At 33.8% G+C, this 26,362-nt stretch overlaps 1 protein-coding gene across 1 annotated transcript in view; it reads right to left on the minus strand.

The window, feature by feature from the left end:
• Sf3b3 (splicing factor 3b subunit 3) overlaps positions 1 to 26,362 on the minus strand; it is a 245,622-nt gene that overhangs the window by 170,375 nt on the left and 48,885 nt on the right. Inside the window, exons 6-9 of the mRNA XM_090376877.1 lie at positions 22,638 to 22,779; positions 9,794 to 9,906; positions 4,455 to 4,517; positions 244 to 318 (exon numbers count right to left, since the gene is read on the minus strand). Coding sequence (XP_090233003.1) covers positions 244 to 318; positions 4,455 to 4,517; positions 9,794 to 9,906; positions 22,638 to 22,779 — 393 coding nt within the window. The remainder of the gene's footprint in view (positions 1 to 243; positions 319 to 4,454; positions 4,518 to 9,793; positions 9,907 to 22,637; positions 22,780 to 26,362) is intronic.

Consider the following 26,362-nt stretch of genomic DNA (forward strand, 5'->3'; position numbering starts at 1 on the left):
TTGTGTTAAAAGTTAATTCCTGAATATCTGGATTTTGAGCTATTCTGAGGTGTAAAGTAAAAAAACCATATTTGCTCAGTCAGAACTTACTACTGATTTCACGTTATTGAATATTGGATAACTTGCACAGCTGTACTCTGCATAGATCAACTTTAACTAAATACCACAAATAGATAATATAATTACATATTAATTATTATCAAAATAGAAATAGGAATTACAAGCTTTAATAGTTTTCCTTACCATGTCTTCATCAGTCTCCAGTGTAATCTTGAAAATGTCTCCTTGTTCAGTTTGCGTCAAAAAGAAAAACATAGACTGAAATGAATAACAAAAATATTAAAAATTTTTAAAATAGGTGACAGCTTTTTTTTTTTTTTTTTTATTATTATACTTTGTTTGGGATATTTCTGAATTCTCTCTATCTACACATAAAAGTAGGTCTTTAACTTTCTAGAGGTGGTTATAATGGATTGAATGTGCAAGTAAATTATATTTAATAGAATCAACAGAAAAGTGAGCGTGAGTGACAAACGTTGACAAAAGTGTTGCTACAGACCTATTAACCTATTCATACCACTGAAAAAGTATGGTTCAATGTGATGACCAAAGTTGAGAATACATGCCCAGTAAAAGAAATGAAGCTGCATGCACACCTGCCAACTTTTAACAATTGAAATCTATAAAACTATTAATACAACATTCATCTTTCAAATAGAATGGCATTCCAGGATCTTTCTAAAATTAATAATAACAGCTAAGTAATTAATGCATGTAACACAGTGCAACAGGAAAATTATAAGCTATATTTGCAGAACTTTTTGTTGTATTGTTCAATTATTGGCTTCTGAAAACATTGACCCTCTATGATCTTTTTTTGTTAGGAAAATAACAATAAAAGAAATAGCATCAACACATGCAAAAAGATCAAAATGATTAAATAAATATTATTCACAAAACAAACAGTGAAACTGAAAGATATATCTTCAGTAAAACAAATTCTACATAAACAATTAGATATTTGTTAAAAGATAAGCAAAATAAGAGATGTTTCTTTATCTAATAGATTGATGCAGAATACTTTAAAGCAGCAATAATAACCCCTTTTCTTTAATTTTGTTTCTTTTAAGGGAGAAAAAAATTCACTAAACAAATTCTCCAAATTTTAAAACCTTAATCCATTGAAATTAAAGGTGAGGCTAATGCTAAACCTGACATGGGTGATCTGAATTCTGTTGTTCTTTTTGACAAGACCAAAAAAAGAATGAAAAACCAAAAAGAATGATCAAAGTAATTTTAGATATTCTATCATACTTCAAAATTCCACTTGCTCAACAAACTCTGTGTAACTCACTCCATTTTGCTTCAACACTACCTAATATTGTGATAATGGTTGAAATATCATCTATCTGAAAAGTTGTGAACTGCTTCTAACTTCTCTAGAACTGAAATGAAAGCATTTCTCTTATTCCAGAATTTGGAGAATATACACAGAGAAAATAAATCAACCCATTGCTAACTTGAAGTACATTCTCAATATCTTCTTCAAACAGCAATAATTAGCAATAACTTAAAACGTCTCAGAAAAATTGAAGAATGTAAGGGTTTAAATGATAGCAATCATGGTCTTACTCCTTGACTGTGTTACTCAATCTTTTTAATAACATGGGCCACCAGTAAATCACAAACGGTGCCGTTATCTATACATTTTAACCATATTAATATATATAGTAAACTTTTTTTAAGTAATCTTAATACATTTTGGGTCAGCCTATTGAGAAACACTGCAGACTACAACAAAACAAACTAAACAGCAGATAATGTGTTAACACACATTAAGTAAACCAGTGCTAAAGATGAGTAAAGCCACATAAAAGTAGCTCTGAAGCCCATACATTAAATCCAATAGATCTGTATAACACAAACAACTGAAATCCAGAAAAAAAGGCAAACTTTCTGTAAAAAATCCAGACCTCTTCCAGGAAAAATGGAAGAGCTATCAAGTATGCACACGGTGACAAGATGATGATAGCCACAATCAGGAAAAAAATTAGTTTTAACATTTAAATCTAGAATGAGAACTTTGTCATGTTTAGTTTGCTCAAAAAATGAAGAGAAAATATTTATAAAAGAGAAGGCATGATTTAATATATCATAAAAATAATTACATTAATACATTAACAGTTAAGCAATATTACAAAAAAATAAATCAGAAGGACAAAAGTTTTATTCATTTATATTTTGAGTAAATTTCATTTTGTAAATTTTTATTAATTTCTCCCTGCTCTAATCATATTTTGATATTACATATTTACACATTAAATTATTGTTAAATTTACATAACATAACATATGATTAAAGGTTTTTACATCCAAATGGTTTCGCTCTTATGAACACTAAACATTTGTTTCTGAAAATATTTATAAACATTTCCATTAAATGCCAAAATAGAAAACGAAGGGCCAAATAATTTTTAAATTTCTGAGATCTGCTCTTGAAACAAACTTTAAAAAAAAAAAACCACTGACCATGCCAAAATCTATTAAGCCAATGATTAATCTACTCCTTCATCTCTTCTCAAGTGGAAATTTTAAGCAAAGACAACTTACTAAATAATAAGTTTTGATCAAAATTGAAATTCCATATCAATGATATTTTTATACACAATTTTTAATTTCTCCCAAACTGGTGTACTTTTTAAAACTTTTTTAAATGTATCAGCCACCCTTTTTAGATACTTATAAGTCATTTATTAGATATCAAATATTTCATCTTTAATAATTTAACTTTTTCATCTTAAGCAGTATGATCAGTTAACATTTTGCAAGCACCTAAGGGAACAAATTTTTTTCAATAAATAATTTGAGCATTTCAATCATACTTTGTTGGACCATCCACTTGAAGACATTTGAGCTATCAAGAAGAAAAGTATAATGTGCCATACTTAAATAATTAAGCAAAAAGAGTTGAATGACTTAGTAACTGATTTAAACTTATCTAACGAGCAAGCAGAACTCCTTGGTCCCAGGTTACAGCGGTGAAAGTTATTTAAGCAAGAACTAAAATCACAGTATACTGAAAACATCACTAAGTGTTTTCTTAATATTTTGTTATGGAAGACAGTATAAAAGTATTCATGGTCTTCTGCACAAACTGGGCATCAGACACAATCCTAATGAATGACGTATATTTATAGATACCTCAAAATTAAGTTTAAAAAGAGTTTTGCTGCACGATGGAAATACATTCCAATCAGTTCTTCCACTTCATGCTGTTGGCTTGAAAGAAACACATGAAAGAATGTCCAAGATCCTGAGAGTGCAATGAAGTACTATGACTTTACTTGGAATGCGTGTGTGGTGATCTTAAGGTTATTGGATTACTCATTGATCTACAGGGAGGTTTCACAAAACACTTGTTTTTTTTTCTACGTGGGACAGTCATGCAACAGAAAAACATTATACTGAGCAGCAGTGAGAAAAGAGGGAGGAATTTTTACCAGAAGTATTATAAAATGCATTCCACTGGTTGAGTCAAAAAATGGTTCTTCTTCTACTTTTGCACATAAAGCTTGTATTAATGAAGAATTTTGTTAAAGCTCTGATCAAACAATGAACTGGATTCTGCTACCTAATGGAAGTGTTTTCCAATTTAACAGATGCAACTGAAAGAAGAAAATTTAATTGGCCTTCAAGTGCAGAATGTCCTCAAAGATAATTTGAAACAAAGTTACAAAATAATGAACCAGCTTGGAAATCACTTAAAGCAGTTGCACATGTTTTTTTTGGAAAGAAGACAATTATGAATCTCTGGTGTGAAATTTACTGCAACTTTATAAATATATGAACTGCTGAGTATCTTTGAAAATTCATTTTCTTCATTCCCATCTCAATCTTTTTCCTCAAAATTTGGGAGATGTAAGTGGTGAGCAAGGGGAATGCTTTCATTAGGCTAATATCTATGATGAAAAAGTGGTACCAAGGTCACTGGTATACTGACATGATTAGGAATGTCCAGAAAAGCAAGCACAGCATCAAATATCCTTACATATCATCTGCAATAGAGATTGTTTCACATAATGAACACCTGCCGATACTAGATTCCCCGAAATCATTCCCCAATAACTGTTGGTTTCTTAGGAGGGAAGGCAAAACAAAGTATAAGTAAAACTCTGAGTGGCAAACATATCTAAGGAAATAAGAATGTATGTGGTACTTTGTTTGATTAAAGTATAAAAAAAAAAATTGTTAGCCAATGTAATTAATATGCTATTTGGGATATTAGATGGCATTCTAAACTTCTAGCCTACTGCTTGAATAACTTCAGTTTAAAAGAGAGAAAAAAAAATTCCAATAATTAATATAATAAAATGCAAAACAGCCTACATTTTGCTAAACTGTGTGTGTATATATATAAACACAGTATATATATATATACACACACACAAAGATTACCTTTGTTTTGTGTGTTGAGCTGCAAACAAAAATCATTCCTCTTTCTGGATCATCGAGATCATTCTACAAAAAAAAATATATTTAATCAAAATACATTTTTAAAATTTATTTAAACCCTTAAAACATATGTAGACAGTTTCAAAATACAGTACACTCCTGATTATCTGGGAAGAGTGAGAAACAAATTTTCCCAAATAATCTGCAAAAGAAAAAGAAAAGAAAAAAGCATAAATGTCACAAAAATGCAAATTTATTTACATACATATTCACATTTATAGAAGTACACTAATGTGTTCAAGACTTAACATAAGATGTAATGCATACAATTTTTTTTTAAAAATAGAAAAAGATGAAGTTCATTTTTTCTTTCAGTTTGTCTTCCCGTGAAAAATACCGTGTAAATTCTGAATTATTCTGAATTATCATCTTGTCAGCAAGGGCAGCATTTCCGTGTTGTTCCATTTATTTAAGAAAAAAATCATTAAAGATTATGCCATAGCACCGTTTTCACATTCACTGGTAAACTGAAGTTTTTGTTCAACATAAGGAATACTTCTGTTTTAACATGAACACACACATGGTTGAATTAAAAAAAAAATTCATTAACTATACAGCAGTAAAACTGAAGGATTACCAAGACATGACTAGTAGGCAGGAAGTAAAAGAGCAGTCAGATTAATTACTGACCCATCTCTTACAAAGTCTCTCCACCTCACAGACTGTTTCTGCAGCATGCCTTTTCCCTAGATACTTCCATGGGCACTGTTCTAAATTGCATCTGTAATTCTCCCACTCTCTTCCAAACTAGTCCAAACATGTGCTGCAACCAGTAAATATCCATTTACTGTTCAACTGCAAAATCATAGAACTAACTTTTCCCTCTTTCTCGTTTATCCCTTTCTACTTCTATTTTCTGGAACAAACTTCATTCACACATATTTCCCAAAAATTACAATCTACAGAAATTCATGTCTAATGTCAACAAGTATCTTCTGTCTTTTCAACCTACAACTCATACACGGTACTAAATACTATAAGAGAGTATAATACCTTAGGTTCTAATACATTTTGTGTTTGCGGTTTCGTTTAAAAAAGTGGGGACATAATTCCCGAAAAACTCAAGGGTCTTGTCTGCAGGAACATTACAAAATATAAATAAATAACCCCTATACTGGATTCCATGTATTATTTTTTTTTATTTTATTTTTTTTTAACTTAGATTCTGCAATTAATCTGCAATCCAGATAATTTTCTCTAAAATAATTGAGTCTGCTGTGCTCTAAAAATACTATAATACAATATTATAATTTTCAATAAACAGCATTTTTATAAATTTGGAAAGCTCCCCAATACAAGGCTGTATACTGAATTTGAATTTTAAAAAATAAAATTGAAGTTAGCAGGAGGGGAGAATGTGTTAAATTGATAGCCCAATGTGTGTAATACTGGTTGTCAAAGGTGAAGGAAAAGAATAAAATCTTCCAGCATTTTGACAACCAGTAAATACACATATCAGTCTATTAATTTAACACATTAATTCGTCCTTCTTTAGTTTCAATTTTAATTTTTTTTGCACTTAGAACTTCAAATTTAACATACAACCTTTTGTAGTCTATATATATAAAATATATATATATAAAAAGTTCTATATATATAGAAAAGAGTTCTATATATATAAAAAAAGTTTAAACAGTTGAAGCTCTATAGAGATGCTCCATCTCTCCAGGAGAATGAAACAGTCTTTATACCGAACAATCATTATGTTGATAGTTTGTAAAATCAACAAAACAAAGAAAAGTCTGAACATTTAATGTAATTCTACTAATACAAAATAGTATAATCTAACTCAGAATATATTATAGTATCAAACAAGGAAAAAAAGACTGTACATTTTGCATTGACCATATGGTGTAATAAGATTAATTTATAAATTACATACATATAGTAATTACTGTATATAGTAGTGAGGTGGTAGATGACTTTCATCAACCGGTGAAATACCACCACTTTGCTTATTGGAGGCTTGAAGTGGTGAAACCCATGTTTAGTCTCTAGAGCAAAGTTTCCAGCACCCACCCTCCCCCCATACTTCTCCTTCAACCCATGCACGGTACTAAGTACTATAGGTTTTGATACATTTCGTGTTTGGGGTTTTCATAAAAAAACATGTACAGAATCGATGCATATATGTAGATATACATGATATAAGTATAGCAGAACTTAACCACAGACAGTAGAATTGGTTTCAAACAGTAAAATAATCTGTTAAAATGTGCTGTATCAGTAGCAAAGCATGTTTTAAAAGAGAATTATGAAGGTATATGACAGCAGCACTTGAAAAAAATTACACACAAGTTCTATTCCTTGACAAGTATCCCTCCAAGAAACTTCTTGGTGAACCACAGCAGGTCCCTCTTTTTTATCACTACAAATTTCAGTTTCCATTATGTCCACAATGAGTTCCTACAGAACTGATATTATATTAGGTGCCAGGTATTAAATAATAACTGCATGTGGGCCATTCACTTGACAATGTGAAATGCAGTTAGTCACAAACAGCAAAATATTTCCATTCCCCCCCCCACGCATTCTGATCCATTCTATGTAGACTTTTCACAACATTAAAGCCTTTTGAATTCCTTGATACATAGTTGGCAATGTGTTCAAACCTTTAAAGAAGTGTTTCCCAATAGTGTGCCGCAGAAAATGAAAATTAAAAAAAAATTAATAAATCCAAACTTTATAATAAAAATTAATTCGAACAAAAAATTCATTTATTTAAGCTGCACCCTCTGGTGGCCAATGTAACATCACGTTTTGATTCCTAGTACTAGATCTGTTCACCTATACTACACAAATAATAAATGTATTATTAAATATACTCAACAGAAATAACTTCCCATTTGTGAATATAGGAGTATAGTAGTGATTGTAGCGTGTCGCAAAATTTTAGCATCTTTAAAAGTGTGCCACAGGAATGAAAAGGCTGAGAAACACTGCTTTAAAGAATTGGCACTTCTGGGCTTTCCCAATTTATTTATTTCAAATGTGAGACACAGATAAGACACTCATAGACATGCAGCTCACATGATAGCTAAAAAATGCAGTAATGTGATTAACTACTTGCAAAAGAAAGTATAAGAGAGTATCCATGTGTAAACGTGGTAAAATAGCTCAATCTAAAAAGTTTATATGTTAAAACATTTATCCAGTAGTGTACACGTCACACAACAATGTCAAAAAATGAAGCAAGGTCCTCTGTGGAGCATGTTGGATCAGGTAACACACAGTTCAACAAATGTTCCACGGTTTGGATGACACTGCAGTACATTCTATAGGGCAATCTGAGTAGAATCAACAGGTCAGGTCAAATTTCGATCTTCCAGTAATGGTTCAAAGTACAAACTTGTGAAAAACTTTTTCACAAGGGCTAGTATAAATCAGCTCCAGGTGGAAATGCCTCAGATAGTTGGAGGCTGATAAGTCTGTTGGGTTGTTGTCTGGCAATGGCCTCTTGCCAGAGATGATGCAGGAAGCTCCTGTGAGACAAGAGAGACAATGTGGAGCATTTTTGGCCATACAGTGAGCACGTGGTATCAGGTAGCTGCCTGGCTCCCTTTTCATGCTGTTCTGATAGAGAGAGGGACAATATTGACCAGTATGTAACGGCTTGAGGCACCCGGCCACTAGTCTGCAAGTCTGATTTAGTATGGGGTCTCCTTTTGTAGCATGAAAGGATATCACCCAGACAGGGCTGATGTACTCTGCAGTCAAGAAACATAAAGATAAAGCTATTATTCTTAGCATGTACAGGTCAGCTCCTCAATTAGTTGATGTGAGCGTCTGAAGCTTCTCCAACTTTCAGTTTAGTTTTTCTGTGTATTTTAAAGGCAAGAGTACAATTCAGCATAACACCTACATAAACTGTCTATTTATCAAAATTAAGCTGGATGCCATTTCAAGATATGTTCAGTAGCCTGCTGCCATACTTGTTTTTAAGGTGGAACAAGCTGTTTTATTTTGTTTACATTTGCTCATAAGGCATTTTTGTAGCAGTACTTGCCAATGTTGCTTAAAGCTTCAGTCAAGATGTTTTCTATAGTCTAAAAATCTTTGGCTTGGGTGACATGAGCTAAATCATCAGCATACACAAACCTCTGAGTTCCTTGAAAAATGGACTGGTCATTTGTGTAGATGTTAATGAGCAAATGAGTTAATATACTACCTTTGGGTAGGCCATTTTTCTGGAGATGCGCCTACTTCTTTTCCAGACTGGATCAACAATGAAGTACCAATTCTCCAAGTGGCAACCATTGGGAATGCTTTCCCAATGATTATGAGATGAAGCTTCTCTATGCCAGATATGTTTGTGCCTAGTAGAACAGTAATCTTTTGTTTTGCTCTTTTCCGTAATTATATTTCGTTTTGCTCTTTTCTGTAATTATATATAACCTTTAAAATGTAAGCATTTTATCCAGTAGCAACTTTAAAAAAAAAAAAAAAAAAGTCCAGTTTTGTCAGCATTTAAGATGTCATTCAGGTCATTATGTCAACATTTTTTAAATGATTCTCATTCTGATGAGAAAATTATTCAGCCTTAATTTTTAAAATATTTCCATCTATGGGAACACTTTTTGCATGCATCGTCATTACTCACTCCAAGAGTACCTTTTCAAGACCCAGATGTCACCTTTTGATTGTACCTAATGCAGCATATTTCTCTAAGCATTCATAATGGTGAACAGTGTAATCTTAGGAATGCCGAGCTGTTTAGCAATGCTGGTCTTAGAACAAACACCATTATCTACAGCGTGTAAAATTTTAATTTTGTTTACAATTGGCAAAGTTACCAACTTCATAGGAGCCACATTAGTGTACAATTTATACATACTGTATAATGAAATGAACTTGCCAAATTTATATGCATTACTCCAACAAGCATAGGAAATCACCAAGAAAAATATCTCAAAGTCAGCCTGCAAGTTCATCATGAGCTTCAATAATTTCATTTTGAAATGCAAATATTATAATAAAAAAAAAAAAGAAAAAGGAAAAAAAAAAAAAGAAGGAATGGTGGAAAATTTTTAGTTGTTACAGAGAATTTGTTTGTCTTTAAAGGTCACTATAATCAATGTAAAAAAAATAGCATTAGGTTTATGGGAAATCAGCTAGAACCTAATGCATAGGTTGTAATAACATGATGGAACATTAAAAAGAGGGTTGCTATAAAGAGCTTTGACTGTATTAAATTATAATATTCAGTTTGGTGAGAAACTTAAGGTTTCACCCCACAAATTGCATATTTAGAAAACCTTAATAAATTAAGGCATATATATTACCCTACGTCTTGGAATAGGACAACGAATATCTGGTTGATCACCAAAATTCTTGTATGTAATGTAGTTTTCTGAACATATAAGAACGCCACTAGGACCATCTGTACCACCAGGAACTACAATCAAAACAAATTGATAAACAATTAATAACCACTTACTTGAAATATAAGATATGTTCATCTAGATTATCATACACACTTAAAGGTAAAAAATCTAAAAATTTTAAAAATATTACAGTCACTCCTCGTATAACACGTGTTTACATTACACGAATTCGATCATACACGATTTATAAATAGGGGAACGATATCTTATATAACACGAACCGAATTCGCTTATGAACGATTCGCCTTTGTGTTTACAAGAAATGGCAGTCGAAAGCGGAATCACCCCAACTGAACGCAACACGATAGGAACGAAGAGAAGATTCTAAAAATGTATTTGTTTTTTATATCAGTGAAGGGGAAACACATTTCACCATAATAACGTAAAAACCAACACAATTCCAGCTATCGGTATGCAATTAGATCGAGTTTACTACCAGTTTATAACAGATTCCACTAGCAGAAACGCAACTGGAAATTGTTTTTATTGTTTTATGGTAGTAACCCCTAGAAATGTGCTTTAGTAAAATGTGAGGTGTTAATAGTGTACTCTGCCTTTATGGTGTTGTTTATTCAGTTGCTACACGCGCGCAGCTTTGTTTATGTGTATCAAGAATGCCTCCTCATTTTGTAATTGTGCTTTATTCCCTAAAAATGAGTAAAATACTTAAAAGATGTGAAAAGGAAGCGTCCTGGTGAAGACACTGCAGATTCAGAGAGAAAAAGAAAAGCAATATCGATAAACAGAGGCGGACTGGATCAAAAATTCTTACCCGGGAAAATTTGTAGTGTCCTCACACCAGCGTTTATGGCCAAAATCACACTGGCCACCGGGGTTTCCCTGATAAGGCTCATGGCCAGTCCGCCACTGTCAATAGCGAAAAAATATGAAACTGTGAAACGCTTTGAGCGAAATAGTAGTAGTAGTAGTGGCATTTGATGCAAGAAAGCAAATGTATGAGCTTATGCAGCATCAGCCAAAAAAAAAAAAAAAAAATCACACCATTCCCCCCAAATGCCTGTCCAGTTCCTCCTTAAATTTATTCAACCTATCAACTTCCACAACGACAGATGGAAGTTTGTTCCAGCAATTAACCACCCGCTGGCTAAAGGCAAATTTCCGCACATCTAATCTACATCTGTCTTTTCTTAATTTGAATTTATGCCCCCTTAGGTTCGTAATCTGAACAAGTGGAAGGATCCCATCAGAATTCAGCGTGCTGAACCCATTCAAGGCCTTATACACCTCAATCAGATAACCGCGCAGGTGCCTAGTCTCCAGCCACTGCAATTTGCAGAACTTAAGCCTCTCTTGATAAGAGGAGCCCTTCATTCCCCTCACCAATCTTGTTGCCCTTTTCTGTACACGCTCAAGTAAATCTACATCCTTCCTAAAATGAGGCCTCCAGACCTGTACGCAGTACTCAAGGTGTGGCCTGACCATTGTCTTATACAGAGGGATAATCACCTCCTTTTCCCTGCTAGCAAAATTCCTATATATCATTGACAAAACCCCATGACGTGCCCTGGCAGCCTGTCTGCATTGCTCAGAAAACTTCATATCTGCCTGCACAATTACTCCCAGGTCTTTTTCATTTTCTACCACCTTAAGTGTAGTACCACACAGTTGGTACTTTTCTCTGGGGTTACTTCTACCCATATGCAGTACTTTGCATTTGTCAAGGTTAAACTTCAGTTGCCACTTCTTAACCCATCTGCCCAAATTATCTAGATCCTGTTGCAGTAGCACACTGCCATTACTGTCATTAACAACCCTGCCAACCTTTGTATCATCTGCAAACTTTGACACTAGGCCTGATATACCTTCATCAATATCATTGATAAATATACAAAACAACAGTGGAACCAACACCGAACCCTGTGGGACTCCACTAATAACATTAGTCCAAGAAGAGCAGCACCCATTGATTACCACCCTCTGTCTTCTCCCACTTAACCATCCTTTTATCCATTGTAGCAACTTACCCTTAATACCATTCTGCTCCAATTTGTACAATAATCTTCCATGCGCAACAGTGTCAAAAGCTTTCCTGAAATCCAAATATATGATATCAAAATTATTTTTCGCATCCAGTTCCTTTGTAACCACATCATAATATCCTATCAGATTTGTCAGACAAGACTTTCCCTTAACAAACCCATGCTGTGTCTGAATTATTGCTGCAGTCTTGTCTAGATGATCCTGCAATGCATCTTTAACCAGCGACTCCATTATTTTACAGGGAACAGAAGTTAAACTAACTGGTCTGTAATTACCTGTGTCACCCTTCGATCCCCCTTTGTGAATTGGGGATACATTTGCACATCTCCAGTCCGTGGGAACCTCCCCTAAGTCCAAGGATGCTCTCATAATTATGGCTAAGGGTTTGCTTAGTTGCTTTGCCGCCTCCTTTAATATAACTGGATAGATCCCATCCACCCCAGGTGCTTTTCTTACGTTTAACTTCAACAGTTTCTCTTCCACTTTGCTCTCAGTTATTACAAAATCATTAAGTATCCTGCTACAATTTGATAACCTTCTGCCATTTTCAAACCTTAATAATTCCTCACGTGTGAATGTAGATGCAAAATACTCATTCAGTTTGTTTGCTATCTGAGCAGGATCATCAACAGTCGAACCATCGATGTCAAGTGGACCAATCAAATTCATCACCTTCCTTTTAGAGTTTATATAAGTAAAGAAATCCTTGCTGTTTTTCTTAGCATCTTTCGCCAAGGATTTCTCGTAATCTGCCTTCGCCTGCCTAACCTCCTTTGTAACTTGGTTACAGATCAACTTGTAGCTATCATAGGCTTCTGTGTTATGTGTTAATTTGTATGCATCCCATGCATTTTTCTTCTCTGTTACGAGTCTCATTAGTTCATTTGACAACCATTTAGGCCTAAACCTTGAACAATATTTCTTAATAGTTATGAAACTTTTAGTAGCATCCAGGATTAATTCCTTGAATGCTTCCCACTTAGAATTTACTGTTGGTAACATCATCAGTTGATTCCACTGTACAGAATTTAAAAACTGTCGGAGACCACTGTACTCGCTTTTACAGAAGCAAAAACCCTTTCCTTTACCCCTGATGGTAATTAAATCTTTAAGTAAATCCCACATCAGTACACTGTGATCACTGCCACCTAGTGGTTCTTTTATCTGCAAATTCCCAATACATGAATGATCACTGCCGATAACCAGATCAAGAGTATTACTTTCTCTGGTTGCCTCTCGAACATGCTGCTGCAGAAAACAATCATCCAATAAATCCACAAATGTCTGACTAGTGTGTGAGTGTCCAACCCACAAGTTCCAGTCAATATCTGGGAAGTTGAAATCCCCCATTATAAGACATTCCGATTTACTAGCCCACTCTATTTCTCTGTACAATTGTTCATTGTACTCATTCGAGTCATTAGGCCTATAACACACTCCTACTCTTATTTTTGCTTTCGCAGTGCTTATGTCACACCAAACTGACTCAACAGTGCACTGTTCATCTATATCAACTGGATGCACTTCTTTTGATTTTATGTTTTTCTTAATTAACAGCATAACACCTCCTCCCTTCCGATCCTGTCTATCCTTTCTGTACACATTGTACTCCCCAAATTCCAGTTCTGCATTCCTTATATCTGTGTGACACCACGTCTCTGATATCCCAACAATATCTGCCTTTGATGTCTTGACCAACACTTCAAATTCATCAAATTTATTTACTATACTTCTAGCATTGGTATACAAGCAAGCATACATGCTCCTACTCCTATTCCTTGTTACCCTAACACATCCCATATACCCACCCGTTCCACGATGACCGCCACCCGCCCCTGAAACCCCCAACACCCCACGCTCCATTTCGCTACTTATTCTAATAGAAGTTGTGCAAGAATCACCTTCACCTCTGCCTACGGCTACTGTTAAACTATTAGTCCTTGTATCCCCCCAAGCTATCAGTTTTCCGACCCACCCAACACTGCCTCGATAGCATCAGCAAATATTCTTGCACCCTTTCTATTTAAGTGTGTCCCATCCCTGTAGAAGCAGTCTCTCCTGTTAACAAGTACAGTCCAGGCTGAAAAAAATTCTATCCCTTGAGCCTTGCACAATCTTTCCAGGGCCGAATTGATCGATAAGGCTCTCATCATATACTCCCTCCTATCGTGTCTGGGCAGAATTGCAGACACTTTCAAATTCAACCCTAATTCACGGCTTTTTTTCATCAGTGACCTGTACTTGCTAAGTAATTCTGCCAGTCTCCTACTCTTGATATCATTAGTGCCAACGTGTACAACTATATCACCTTTTGTGCCCTTAAAATATGATATCTGCTCTACAACTTCATCAACCTTTGCCCCTGGCAGACATACCCTGGTCCTGTTCCACCTATCCTTTTTACACAATATATTTCCCATCTCCCTGACAATAGAGTCACCAACAACTACTAGTTCCTGTGTCACCAGCGCATTCTGCCTTGGGGGTTGCCGCTGTGTTGCGTGATGACCAAGTGCAAGCTCTGGCGTTGATGTGGGCAGCTGAGAGCTTGATGGGCCCCTCAATTTAGGTTTTTCGAGGGCATCCACCCTGTCCTTCAAACTCTCATATAGGCCCATAACAACGCTGAGTTGTCGCCTGATTTTCTTACACTCCTTACATCGCGCGCACACACAAAGACATCCCCCATGGCAATATCATGTTCCATTCCAGATAGTTCGGCAAACATTTCACAAGTTGCACATTTTTTTAGGCTGTGATGCGTTGGAGAATCGCCCCCCTCAGTTTTCCCCAGAGTCACAGCACTCCTGCCTCTTTGTGCCCATTGCTTTGCTGCTCTAGTTTGGGGCATGATACTTTAAATTAATAAAATCAATAAATTAAATTAATTAAATGTCAATACTACGCTATCTAAAAGAAACAGTGAAGCGTATTACTGTTTCTATAATTATACGTTAGAGCTACCTAGCTATCTCAATTAAAAATTTGAATTCCTATCACTATATACAAAAACAATGCCTGCAATATTCGAACGAATAACGGTTTTATAAAGTATTACGTATATCTACAAAAACTGTTTATATAAATTAAAATAAAAATAACCAGCGTAATTAAAACTATAAGACTACGTATTAAGTACAATATATAATAACAATTATGTAAATAAAAAGCAAACACTTATCGTTTTTTTTAGAGCCTGTAACACGCAGCTGTATTTTCTAAAGAGAGTCAGTGCCCTCAAATGAAAGACCATGTGATATTGCACGTGCTACAGACCTAAATGAGGCAACGCCAAGAATTACAAAGAATGCAGAGAAAATAAAAACAACTTTCATAGCAGGAACAACTCAAAGTGTAATTAAAATCCATTAAATTAAGACACAAAGAATTGGAAGAGATGGAACGGCTGTCATCTGTTTGGATAGAAAATCAAACAAAAAACAAGTTGGCTTAAAATAGAAGCAAAAGCAGTAGCAATATTTTATTACGTAACAGTCGTAATAAAATATGTATTTTATTCGTAAAAAATACTTACATATTTTTATTATTTATTATATTATAATAAAACATGATATAATAATAATAAAAAATATTATAAAAAATTATAATATTATTTTTTATTATGTATTTTAATCGTTATAAAATACTTACGTATTTTATAACGATTATTTATAACGATTATATTTTATATAATCGTTATAAATAATTTATTTATAACGATTTATTGTGTTTGGTAATGTTTTGGTTACCAATGTGTGTTCAATCTTGGGTGGTCGGCACCTAACCCTATTTTTCCCATAGGGCCTGTTGTTTATATTGCACGAGGGTTTCTAGGAACACAACTATCGTGCTATACGAGGACTGACTGTGTATTCAAACAAAATATGTATGAGGTGAAACTTCATATATATAATTCTGTAATGAGACTAATTTTATAATTAACAAACATTGATATGCATCACTGGGCATTATTCATTTGAATTAATTGCTCTGCAAAGCCAGAAGCCTGAACCAATGACAATGCTGAAGACATTTATGGAACTTTCTTTTGAAATACTTTTCAGAATGCTACAGTCACTTTAATCTCATCAGTGCTGGTAATTTTTCACCCTTTCATTGTTTTTGAGTTTATGAAAAAGATAGGGAACTAAAACTGGTAGAGATGACCAAATTACAACCTCCTGTCTTGGCGAAAACAATCTTAGTTCTGAACTATTACATTGTCATGTTCAAGAATCCATTCACTAACTTAAGACTTATTTTTTCATTAAACAGCATATTTAACTATTTCAAATTAATGAATAAAAGATTATGAAAAAAAAGAATGAACACACAGACAAAACTCACATAAATGTTATGCTTAATATTTAGTTTAATTAAATTGTAAAAAAATAGAACTAAAAATTCTTGTATCATAAGTGATGTAAATGGTTTGTTCTCCTTTTACTGTTCATTAAATGTCACAACTGTTCATGAGTGCCCATATGGATTTCCCATGTCTGCACAAATTTTGAAACACTAAGTTTCACTTCTATTACAAAATTAAAGAACTCAGAAAAATGACAAAAAAATTAAATTCATTTAGTTCTGTCAAAAAAAAAAAATTTACAGAGCATTAAATTTTTCCTTTTTTTTTTATGGCTCATAATAACATATAAAATGTATAGAGTAACAAGTGATCCAAAGTAATTGTTACTAGTGGCAACCAACTATATTTAAACCTAGATACAACACTGTTCAAATATTTCCTTTAAATCAGCATACAAAAAAAATTTTTACATGTTTGTTATTTTTCTTTGCTTTTTTTATAACTAATGTGTTTCTTCAGAGTAAAGGAATCAAAGTTTCAAGACAAAATCCAAAGCAAAAATCTTATCTTGCAATCTTTCATCTTCTATTTTCTTTAATTGAAAAACTTTCCAAACCTTTTTTCTTTATTCCCCTATATGTTCCAATCCTTTAAATACATACATGTGTTCCAAACCATTGTAGCATCTAATATAACATTTGTTCTCATTAACGTTCTTTAATGAGGAATACCTATAAATCATTAATACAACACAAATAAAATGCAACTTTTCTCTTTACTTGAGGGTGAACTTGTTTCTTTATCTTTATGTAACAGATTTTCATTCTACCGCAACACTCATAAATATCACTCAATTTACTCTCTTGCTCTTTTTAATGTTACACAGATAAGTATAGTACACTTTTCAATGGCAGCAATAACAACTAACTAGCGATGAAAGTTGGAAACTGTTCAACTTGTGAAATACAACATGATATACAAGCACAACAATGGGAGACATGCACATGCATTAGACATTAGTATTAATATCTAGCTACACAAGTGTGGATATCTCATCCATAATATAAGTGTTATTTCATCTCCCCAACTCCCTCCAGCTTTACCTTCCAATTTTCTGCAAGTCCATGTATTTTCTTCTTTGTATTTAATCTCTTTACTAGAAGTTAAATGAAAATAAAGGACACTTACACTGCAAGAGAATTTGTTTTAAAATGTTTACTGACACGTTACCACATCAGTCGACACTAACACAAGTTGGCTACATTACAATATTCTGCTGAACACGTCCTTGGGCCTTTAAACAGATACAGGCTACTGGCACTTAAACCATGTTTAACTCTAATGACAATAAAAGGTTTTTTTGTTTTTTTTTTTGCATAACATTAAAAAACAGCTGATTAAATATTGTAACTTTAATAATAGGAGCCTATGTTACTCCGTAGATCTCTTTTTCTAGCCTTCCATTCCTACTCATGTTCATTATACACAAGCAATGGTCACATATATATATAAGTTCACAAAGCACTGGCATAAAGCAAATTGGAAAAATAATTACAATTCAAGTGCAAACTCAGTGATATATGTGAAATATTTATCCTTTGGATTATTCATAAATATTAGAAGATTTCCAAGGGCAAAATGGTAAACAACTATGACTGAATTTAACTATATATAATATACTATTCAACATAACTTATTCCTTACAACTGGTAATTACAACAGAAATTTAATGCAATATACAGCAACATAGCAAAATATGAAAAGATAATGCAGTAACAGGAGATTACAAAAATTATTTAGTTAATTTACAGTTCTTCTTTTAAAGACAGTTCCAGGAAATATGATTCAGTTCATAAGATGTTCATAAAGGAGAAGTGGACTTGAGCAGGACACACAGCTCGAAGACATGATGACAGATGGACCAAGAAAATAACAGTACGGTATCCAAGAGGAGATAAAAGAAAATCTAGAAGACAACAACAGAGATAGACGGCCATTGCACAAAAACAGAAGTAACTGGAAAGTTGCTAGAGAGGCCTTCACCTTGCAGTGGATTGAAAATGGCCGATGATGATGAAGGAGACATACCTAATAAAATGTTAATTCATACCACATACATGTTTTCTTATTTATTTTTTTCGCTTATTATTTTTTATCATTCATATATCCATAACCATTTTTTAAAATTCAAACAACCATAGTTCCACAGCCATTCAGAACTTTTTTTGCATTCACTTTTGAAACATCCTATATTCATGTATATACACCATTGATCAACTGAACTGTGACCACCCCATCCATAATGGACTATGATGCATAGCTCACGGTATAAAAAGCCGAACAGCACTTTATGTGCTATAGCAGTGGTAATTTACATCTGGTCATTAAAAATCAAAGTGATAAAGTAGCAGTTATGGGAGCATAGTAAAGATATCATGGATGTATCTTTTCAGGTTGCTCACAGCACACTGGTGTTGTTACAAAGAATGGCATTGAACCACTGCTGGCTGACAGAACTGTATAACAGATTACACAAGGTGGATGTTCATTGTGAGTGAAGGGTGCAGCACATTATATGGGCTCATTGGCAGGCAGGTAACTGTGGGACAGTTGACACTGTAATACAAAATGCAGAATACAAGAATATCCCAAATGACGATGTTCTGCACACTCAGACATATGGAGTTCCACAGCAGACCACCCAAGAGACAACCTCTCCTAACTGCTGATCATAAATGATATGTGAAGATCAGTACATGTACAATGTCTATTCTCACCATATTATTCCCCTCTCTTGATTGTGCTTTGTGATGTGAAGCATTATTATGCTAATATAGATACTGCCCACCTCCCCCAAAGAATTCCCACAATACAGGTAAGAGAGTACTGTTTAGAATGTCACAACAGATAGTTGCAGTCGTGATTTTTTGATCACAACTAGTAAGTCCAAAACCAATACTCTCAACACTAACACCAATGAATTTCATTGCTGGTGCAATGAAAACCACGTGTAACTGATCTCGCTCAGCATCCATACCACCCAAACATGCATCCACTTGATACCTGGACTGGTGTGACATAATTCAATGTCCCACACTATGTTCTTATATTACTTCATAACATAAATGCCTCCATTCTCTGCACTGGGATAGATAGTAATGACCATAATAATCAATTCAATGGAGTGCTTTTCTGATGGCATTGGTCTTACACTTAGCTCTATCAACTGTTTTTCAAGTAAAGTCATTAAGGATACCTTTGCAATTTTTTCTATCTGTTTCAAATGTCACATGCTCCAGGAGTCATTAATGCTGGTTTGGAATAAATAATCATGCAATCCACTGTCTTCCATTAGCACAAAATGTTTCCAACAGATGACCTCAGGTATCCCACTCTTTCTGCTATCTAGTGCATGCAAACTATGTGACAACCTCTTATCACATTTCTTGTAAAGTGATCAAGGTCCTTTTCTCATTCTTCCAATTTATCTACCAGTCATTGAATGTGCATCCTCTGTAGCAGCTTAGTCAGCATGATGGACAGAATAATGGAAATACCTATCAAAAGTCAGTATAGTGTTGGGTTTTTTTGTTTGTTAGTTGTTGGCGCATCGGCTTCTGTGGCCATAATGCACCTCTCAAAGTTTTTGCATTCTGTACTCTGATCCAAGCCTGAGGTGGGATTCGAACCGGTGACCTTTGGGTTGCCAGGCAGGCACTTTACCCACTCAGCTAGCCCGGTCGGGGTATAGTGTTGGATCATTGTATGCAGCAAGGATGGCACCAATACAATATATGACACAGAGCACACAATACAATATATGACACAGAGCACACAATACAATATATGACACAGAGCACACAATACAATATATGACACAAGGCTGGAACTATTATACAGGAAACTGAAGCCATCCACCCAACGAAATTTGCCAATTCAAGCAAGTTGTATTCTGGTGAAAATCTAAGTCATGGCCCCGTTCTAGACACTTTCACAAACATTCTAGGGAGTCAATGCCAGGCAACTGGGAAGACTATGAGTTGATAACTTTGTCCTCGTGACCTTTGAATCACAGATTATATACCTCATAGGATGTGATATGAAATAGGATCACAGTGAAATAGACTCCTATGATCAAATAGGGCCTGTGAAGTACAGCAGTCATCCTGGACAACAGCAATTCTGGATGAGTGAATGAACAGAAAGAGGAATAAGGAGAAACAGGATATACCAGGTAAACACAACCTAAATCATAACAGAACTACCAGGACCTTGGGTGTTGGATGTAGGTGCTCCAGAAGGTGGACTCCTTTCAGCTATTGCCACATGTACAATGTCTATTCTCACCAGAAGTACAAAGGATAACTTATTAGACAATATCACATTCCACCAGTACATGCAGACAGGAATTTGTAGGCATTTATAAAATTTTTTTTTTTTACTTTTTTTAAATTTATAAACAGCATTTATAACCAGGTGAAGTGCCAATGAGGCACTTCACCTGGATCAAGATAGACTGTTTTTGGTGCTACTAAATCCACAGCTGGAGTTTTTTGATGAAAGATAATTTTGCAGCATATATATTTTGGAAAGAAAGCAGTTTGGACATCCTTGAAGAATGTTATGGAAAGCACTTTACATAATTATAAAGGCAAGAATATAAGAAGCCTGTCAATGTGCTATTAGTTTTGCAACAATAGGTTGCAAGATGAGTTTGAAGCTTCATTATCTAAACAACCATCTTAAATACAGGTAGTTCTCAACTTTACGAGTTAATTCATTCCTAGCGCGCACTTGTAAAGCGAAAACTCATAAAGCGGGACTTTATTTCCCATAGACATAATGTTAAAAATATTAAAAATAGGGGTTACGTTATCAACAATGAAATTAGTTAGCTAATTAGTTTGTTTAAACAATGATTGCTTTATCCAAAGAAATGAAAACGTAGCCTGTAAAATCAAGCAAATTATAATAAAGAAATCATTTACGACTTACAAATGCTAAAGAATGGTTATTCTTCATCATTGACTAAATGCACACCTGTTGATGACTTATTATTGGCTCAGCACTTGTTGGTTTGTTGCACAAGGGATCTTCTTCAGAAATGCTTCAAGAGGCGTTTGTTTCCAAGATAATCTTCTCTTTTCTTTATAAATTTAAATAACATGCATAAGCATTTTTTTAACGGAACACACAAATTGCAACTAACATGATTTGCACGGAGTAACAAGTTTACGAAGCTTAAAAAAAAAAAGGAATGAAGAGAAGATTCTAAAAATTTGTTTTTTATATGAGTGAAGATTTCAGTAAAGGGCAAACTCATTTCACCATAATAATGTAAAAACCCACACAATTTCAGCTATCGATTTTTTCACAAATGCAATAACATCGAGTTTACTACCCGTTTATAATTGCTTGCAGTAACAGAAAAGCCCAATAAACCAGAAAGTGCAAATTGTTTTATGGTCGTAACTTCCAGAAATGTGTTTTAGAAAAATATCACAAAGCAGGTCAAAATTGATTCTTATAACATATGATAACGATGAAAGTGTAGTGCGTTTAATGATTTAAATTGGTAACTAATACAATTTACACTATAAAAACAACCTTTTAGGGAGTTATATAGCGAAAATCTGAACTTCTGAGGTCGTGGAATAAATTACCAACAAAACACAATGTGTTATTGGGTTCACATTATATTTTTGCGATACAATGGTAATGGATTAATATCGTAATGCGGGGTACACTGTATTGTATAGCTACGCGTGTAGTGTGAAATGCGGTATTTATGAATGTTTAACATTCATTTTTTGCAATTAATGTTCACATTTTCGATTTTGTTGATACTTGATACTTGAAAAAAAAAACAAAAAAACTCGTAAACCCAGGAACTCGTAAAGCGAGAACTGCCTGTACTTCCCCAAGAATCTTAGTACAGCTAGTAAAGATCAAAATGAAAAGTTACATCAAGACATAATGTGGTAAAACAATACCAGGGTAGATGGAACATGGTAAATGACCATGTTACTACTGTAACTTTAAAAATGGATTCGTCTGCCTCTCACAAAAAAAGTGTCAAAAAAGTGCAGAATCATTCAAAGGATAAAATAAGTGTGTCATACGATTAAATCAACAATCAAGTAGATCACCATATGCTCTGACACAAACTTGAATGTGTACACTAGCTTATAAGTATTTATTGTTCTGTACAAGAAACCATCAAATACATTTGTGGAAAACACATCTATACTTTTTTGATAATTCTCATTTAAATTTTATATCATTGATTTTGTGAACACAATCAATATCACATTTGGAATCAGTCTGTCCAAGTTCACTTTTTTTCATATATATAGCAGTATAAAAGCAGAAATAGTAAGTGTGTAAATACCACATTGTGAATGTATTCAAACATTTCTATTTTATACTTACCTGATATCAGAAAATTTCCATGTTCTTCTAAAGGCTCACTGTATTTCCTTACAACATGATTTAGACCTAAATCAAGTTCATAAAATGTTAAAGTTTGTTGTGTAGTCTGTGCTGCCTCTCCAGTAGCATCATTATCTGCTTCCTAAAATTAGCAAAAAATTTGTGTTAATTATACCAAGCTTTTTTTTTTCTGCTAGAACATGTTATTACTATTGAAATGTACATCTCATATACTGAATCATTTTAAATAAAAGGTAATTATATATTCATAAAAAGTGGCATATTCTATCAAGGTGCTAGAAACTCAGCATACTAAAAGGAAACAAATAAATACATATGGAATAAAGTTTAATTACTTCATGATTATTAACAGGCATAGTGCTAAGATCTGAATGGAATACACCTTATTGTGCTTTTAGGCTAGGCCAAAACAACTTTGACAGTTTATTTGAAAGTAACTACTTATTCTTCTGTAAAAAAAAGCTATCAAATGAAAGCATAAATATCAAAGTTTTTTTTAACAGTTACCTTACAATCTTTCATTATGGGCCCCACATATGACCCTGCACACATCAATACAGTAATCAAATTATGCCACACTTTCTCCAGTGTACTGCTGTCGATCTGAGCGATACCTGCAGTGATGCACCCTTACAACTCTTGCAAATTGACAGATAAGGGGGCACAAACACCAAATCTTTCACAAAACCCCATAGGTCCAGTGATCTCGGCGGCCAATGAAGTAACGGTTTGTCATCGTGAGAAGCACAGCCGATCCAGTGACAGGAATAATTATCATTCAGAAACCTTCACAATTATGGAAGTGTGCCAGAGCCCCATCCTACTGCAAAATGAGGTTGTTTGCATCTTGTGTCAGCTGCGGCAACAGCTACCAGATCAGCATGTCAAGGTAGGAAATGCCATTTGCAGTGTTTTTGGCAAAAAAGAAAGGCCCATAAATATTGCAGATGGAACAGACATCTGCAATGTCTGTGCCATCTATGTTGTGGCAAACACAATTTTGATATTTATGCTTTCATTTTATAGCCTTTTTTGTCAAAGAAACCTATTTAGTATATTTGACAAACTATCAAAGATGTCGAAAACATTTTGACTAACCCTGTATTTATACATGGAATTTATACTTGTACATTTATACATTATAAAGCCATATTTATACATATAGCCACATTTTAACATTATAAATGTAAATATAAAGCCACATTTATACACTATAAAGCCAGATGTTCTGAGCTATTCCTCTAGTGTTGTCTCAGTAGCACATATGTTAATAAACTAGAAGTCTAATTTAGTTTATTAATCCAGACTGACCTAGGTAATCTAAACTAATTTATCAATATTAGTGCCAAGGAAGGATAATAGCAAGATTCCAGAACATTTTTAAATTTAACAATTAGTATTATCTAAATTCTCTTAAAAACTACCTAATTTCTAAAATAAATAAATTCTCAGCCAAAGAATGTAGCAAAGTGTATTACAGTCAGACAATCATGAAAAGTATACCTTGTCTTCTAACAAAGATTATGCAGTAAATAAGCAAACATATGTGAGCCATAATTCATATCTAGAAGAAAAAACTAAACAGAGTAATAAGTTTTTGACTTATTCCTGATAATACTGAATTACTTTACCTAAATGTATAATAAGAATGGATTACTCTATAATTCGAACCATGCCAGAAGCAATAGTTGATTGGTCAACTGTAACACAAATACTGAAACATACTTATAGGCTACTTGTTGTTGTTATAGGGTTTCAAGCACATTAGTGATTAGACCATATTGCACCATTGTATATGTCTGTACAAGTGTGTGTTAAGGTTAATATGCACGTTGTGTGGAACAAAAAACCCAGAATAACTGGCAAGGAAAAACCTTACCAATTTCCTCTGCCCAAGATCAACTAACCACAGACTTGATTGAAGAGGACTATCGAAATTCTTCCAGTCATAGATGGGAATAAAACCCAGACATCTCCACACAAGTGACGAAAACGCTATACTGTCACAAAGGACTACAGTCTACTTGGTAAACTCTTCTGACCCCAAGTATCTGTCCCAAAGTATAAACAGGACATCTATTTATTACAAAAATGCAGTAGACTAGTTTTACAGCTGTTAGCAGCAATGGTGAAGAAAGGTCCACTCAAGAATCCTTTTACTTGAATAGACAGCATTTCATCAATTATGTGCTAATATGTATCAAAAGAATGATTGGCAGAACACGTTAGGAAGATGCAGCATAATGACTACACGGCTATGGTTTCATGTAATAGTTATATTGTTTATGTTTCTTCCTATATTTGTCTCTTACTTTCAGGGTCCAAGTCACATGCATAATTTAATCAGCAATGTTCTTAAAAAAAAAAAAAAAAGCAACTGAAATACGTTCATGAGAATAGTCCTTGGTAAGCAATACAGTTATTCCCTTCTATAACATGGTATACTCAGTGTTTGTTTTTTGTTTACTACTCTATAGTTTTTAATAACTTTCCCCAGAGTTGCACTCTGTTCCCCAGGGATAGTGCTGTTGTTCATTCCAAATGCCTTGGGAGAAATTATCCATTAGCAGGGATATGGGTGCCTGACAGGTCCAATGTTCCCTCTAATTTTTCTTATAGCTGCGCGGTACAGAAATGCACCTGATTAAAAAATTTTCAGACAAGATTAAATATGTGCAATATTTTTACAAATTGTTTTAATTATAAGTAGGGACATACATAATAATAATAAAAAAAATGTTAACAATACATTTACACTTTACAGTTATTTATTTTTCTTGGAATTTTTCTCTTCTGTTCTTTGTAGAAGTCCATACTTTGTAGACATCATCTACATTTATTGTTGCACCATTAGCTAAATGCAATTTGATTCTCATAAGGTCACTTAAATGATCTTCATGTAATCTCTTTCGATTTTTTGTTTTAATTGAATTCATAGTGCAAAATCCTCGCTCACAGTCTGCAGTTGATGCTTGAAAGGTTTCCATAATATCATAGAGAATGGATATGTTACAAAAATGTACAAAATTTAAGTGTCACTGAAAGTTTTAAATGTTCCAGTTTTAGTTTTTTCGGCAATTATAAATTTTAATTCCGAATATTCTTCTGATATTTTAGAAATAACATCACTTTCATTATTTGCAATAAATCGTGAATATTTTTTTTGCAAGGCATATCACATTAAGTTTCCCAAAGTCAAAATTATTGCTTTCATTTGTGATAGCATTAATATCAAATACTTTCCAATCATTTAATTCTTCATCAGGAAATCTGTTATCTAAGTGATCACATACATGTTTGATAAACTGAATTATAGCTGCAATATCAACATCACTTTGAATTTTTGATAATACTTCTTTCACATTTTCACTCCAGAAAATATTTTTTCCAAGATATTGTCTTCTTAATTTGTTTATTTTAGCTTTAACATATTGATGTGCATTAATAACGTTTAAACAGCATTTTTGTAGATATTTGCAAAGCGATGCAAGCTCTCCTAATACACCATTGAGCGGAATTAATGCCACACGATATTGTGAATTTTGTCAAAATTTGTAAACAGTATTTACTAATAGGATCATTACATTCGTTAACCTGCTCATTGCAATATTCAATTGATAATTTTTTACTAAAGCATCAACTGTAAAATGTCTGTATAACCATCTGACTTCATTTAATGGTCTAATAGATACAACATCGTGTTC

Source organism: Mastigoproctus giganteus, chromosome 7 (assembly GCF_048544385.1).
Source record: "Mastigoproctus giganteus isolate SK-2022 chromosome 7, ASM4854438v1, whole genome shotgun sequence".
NCBI classification, from domain to species: Eukaryota; Metazoa; Arthropoda; class Arachnida; order Uropygi; family Thelyphonidae; genus Mastigoproctus; species Mastigoproctus giganteus.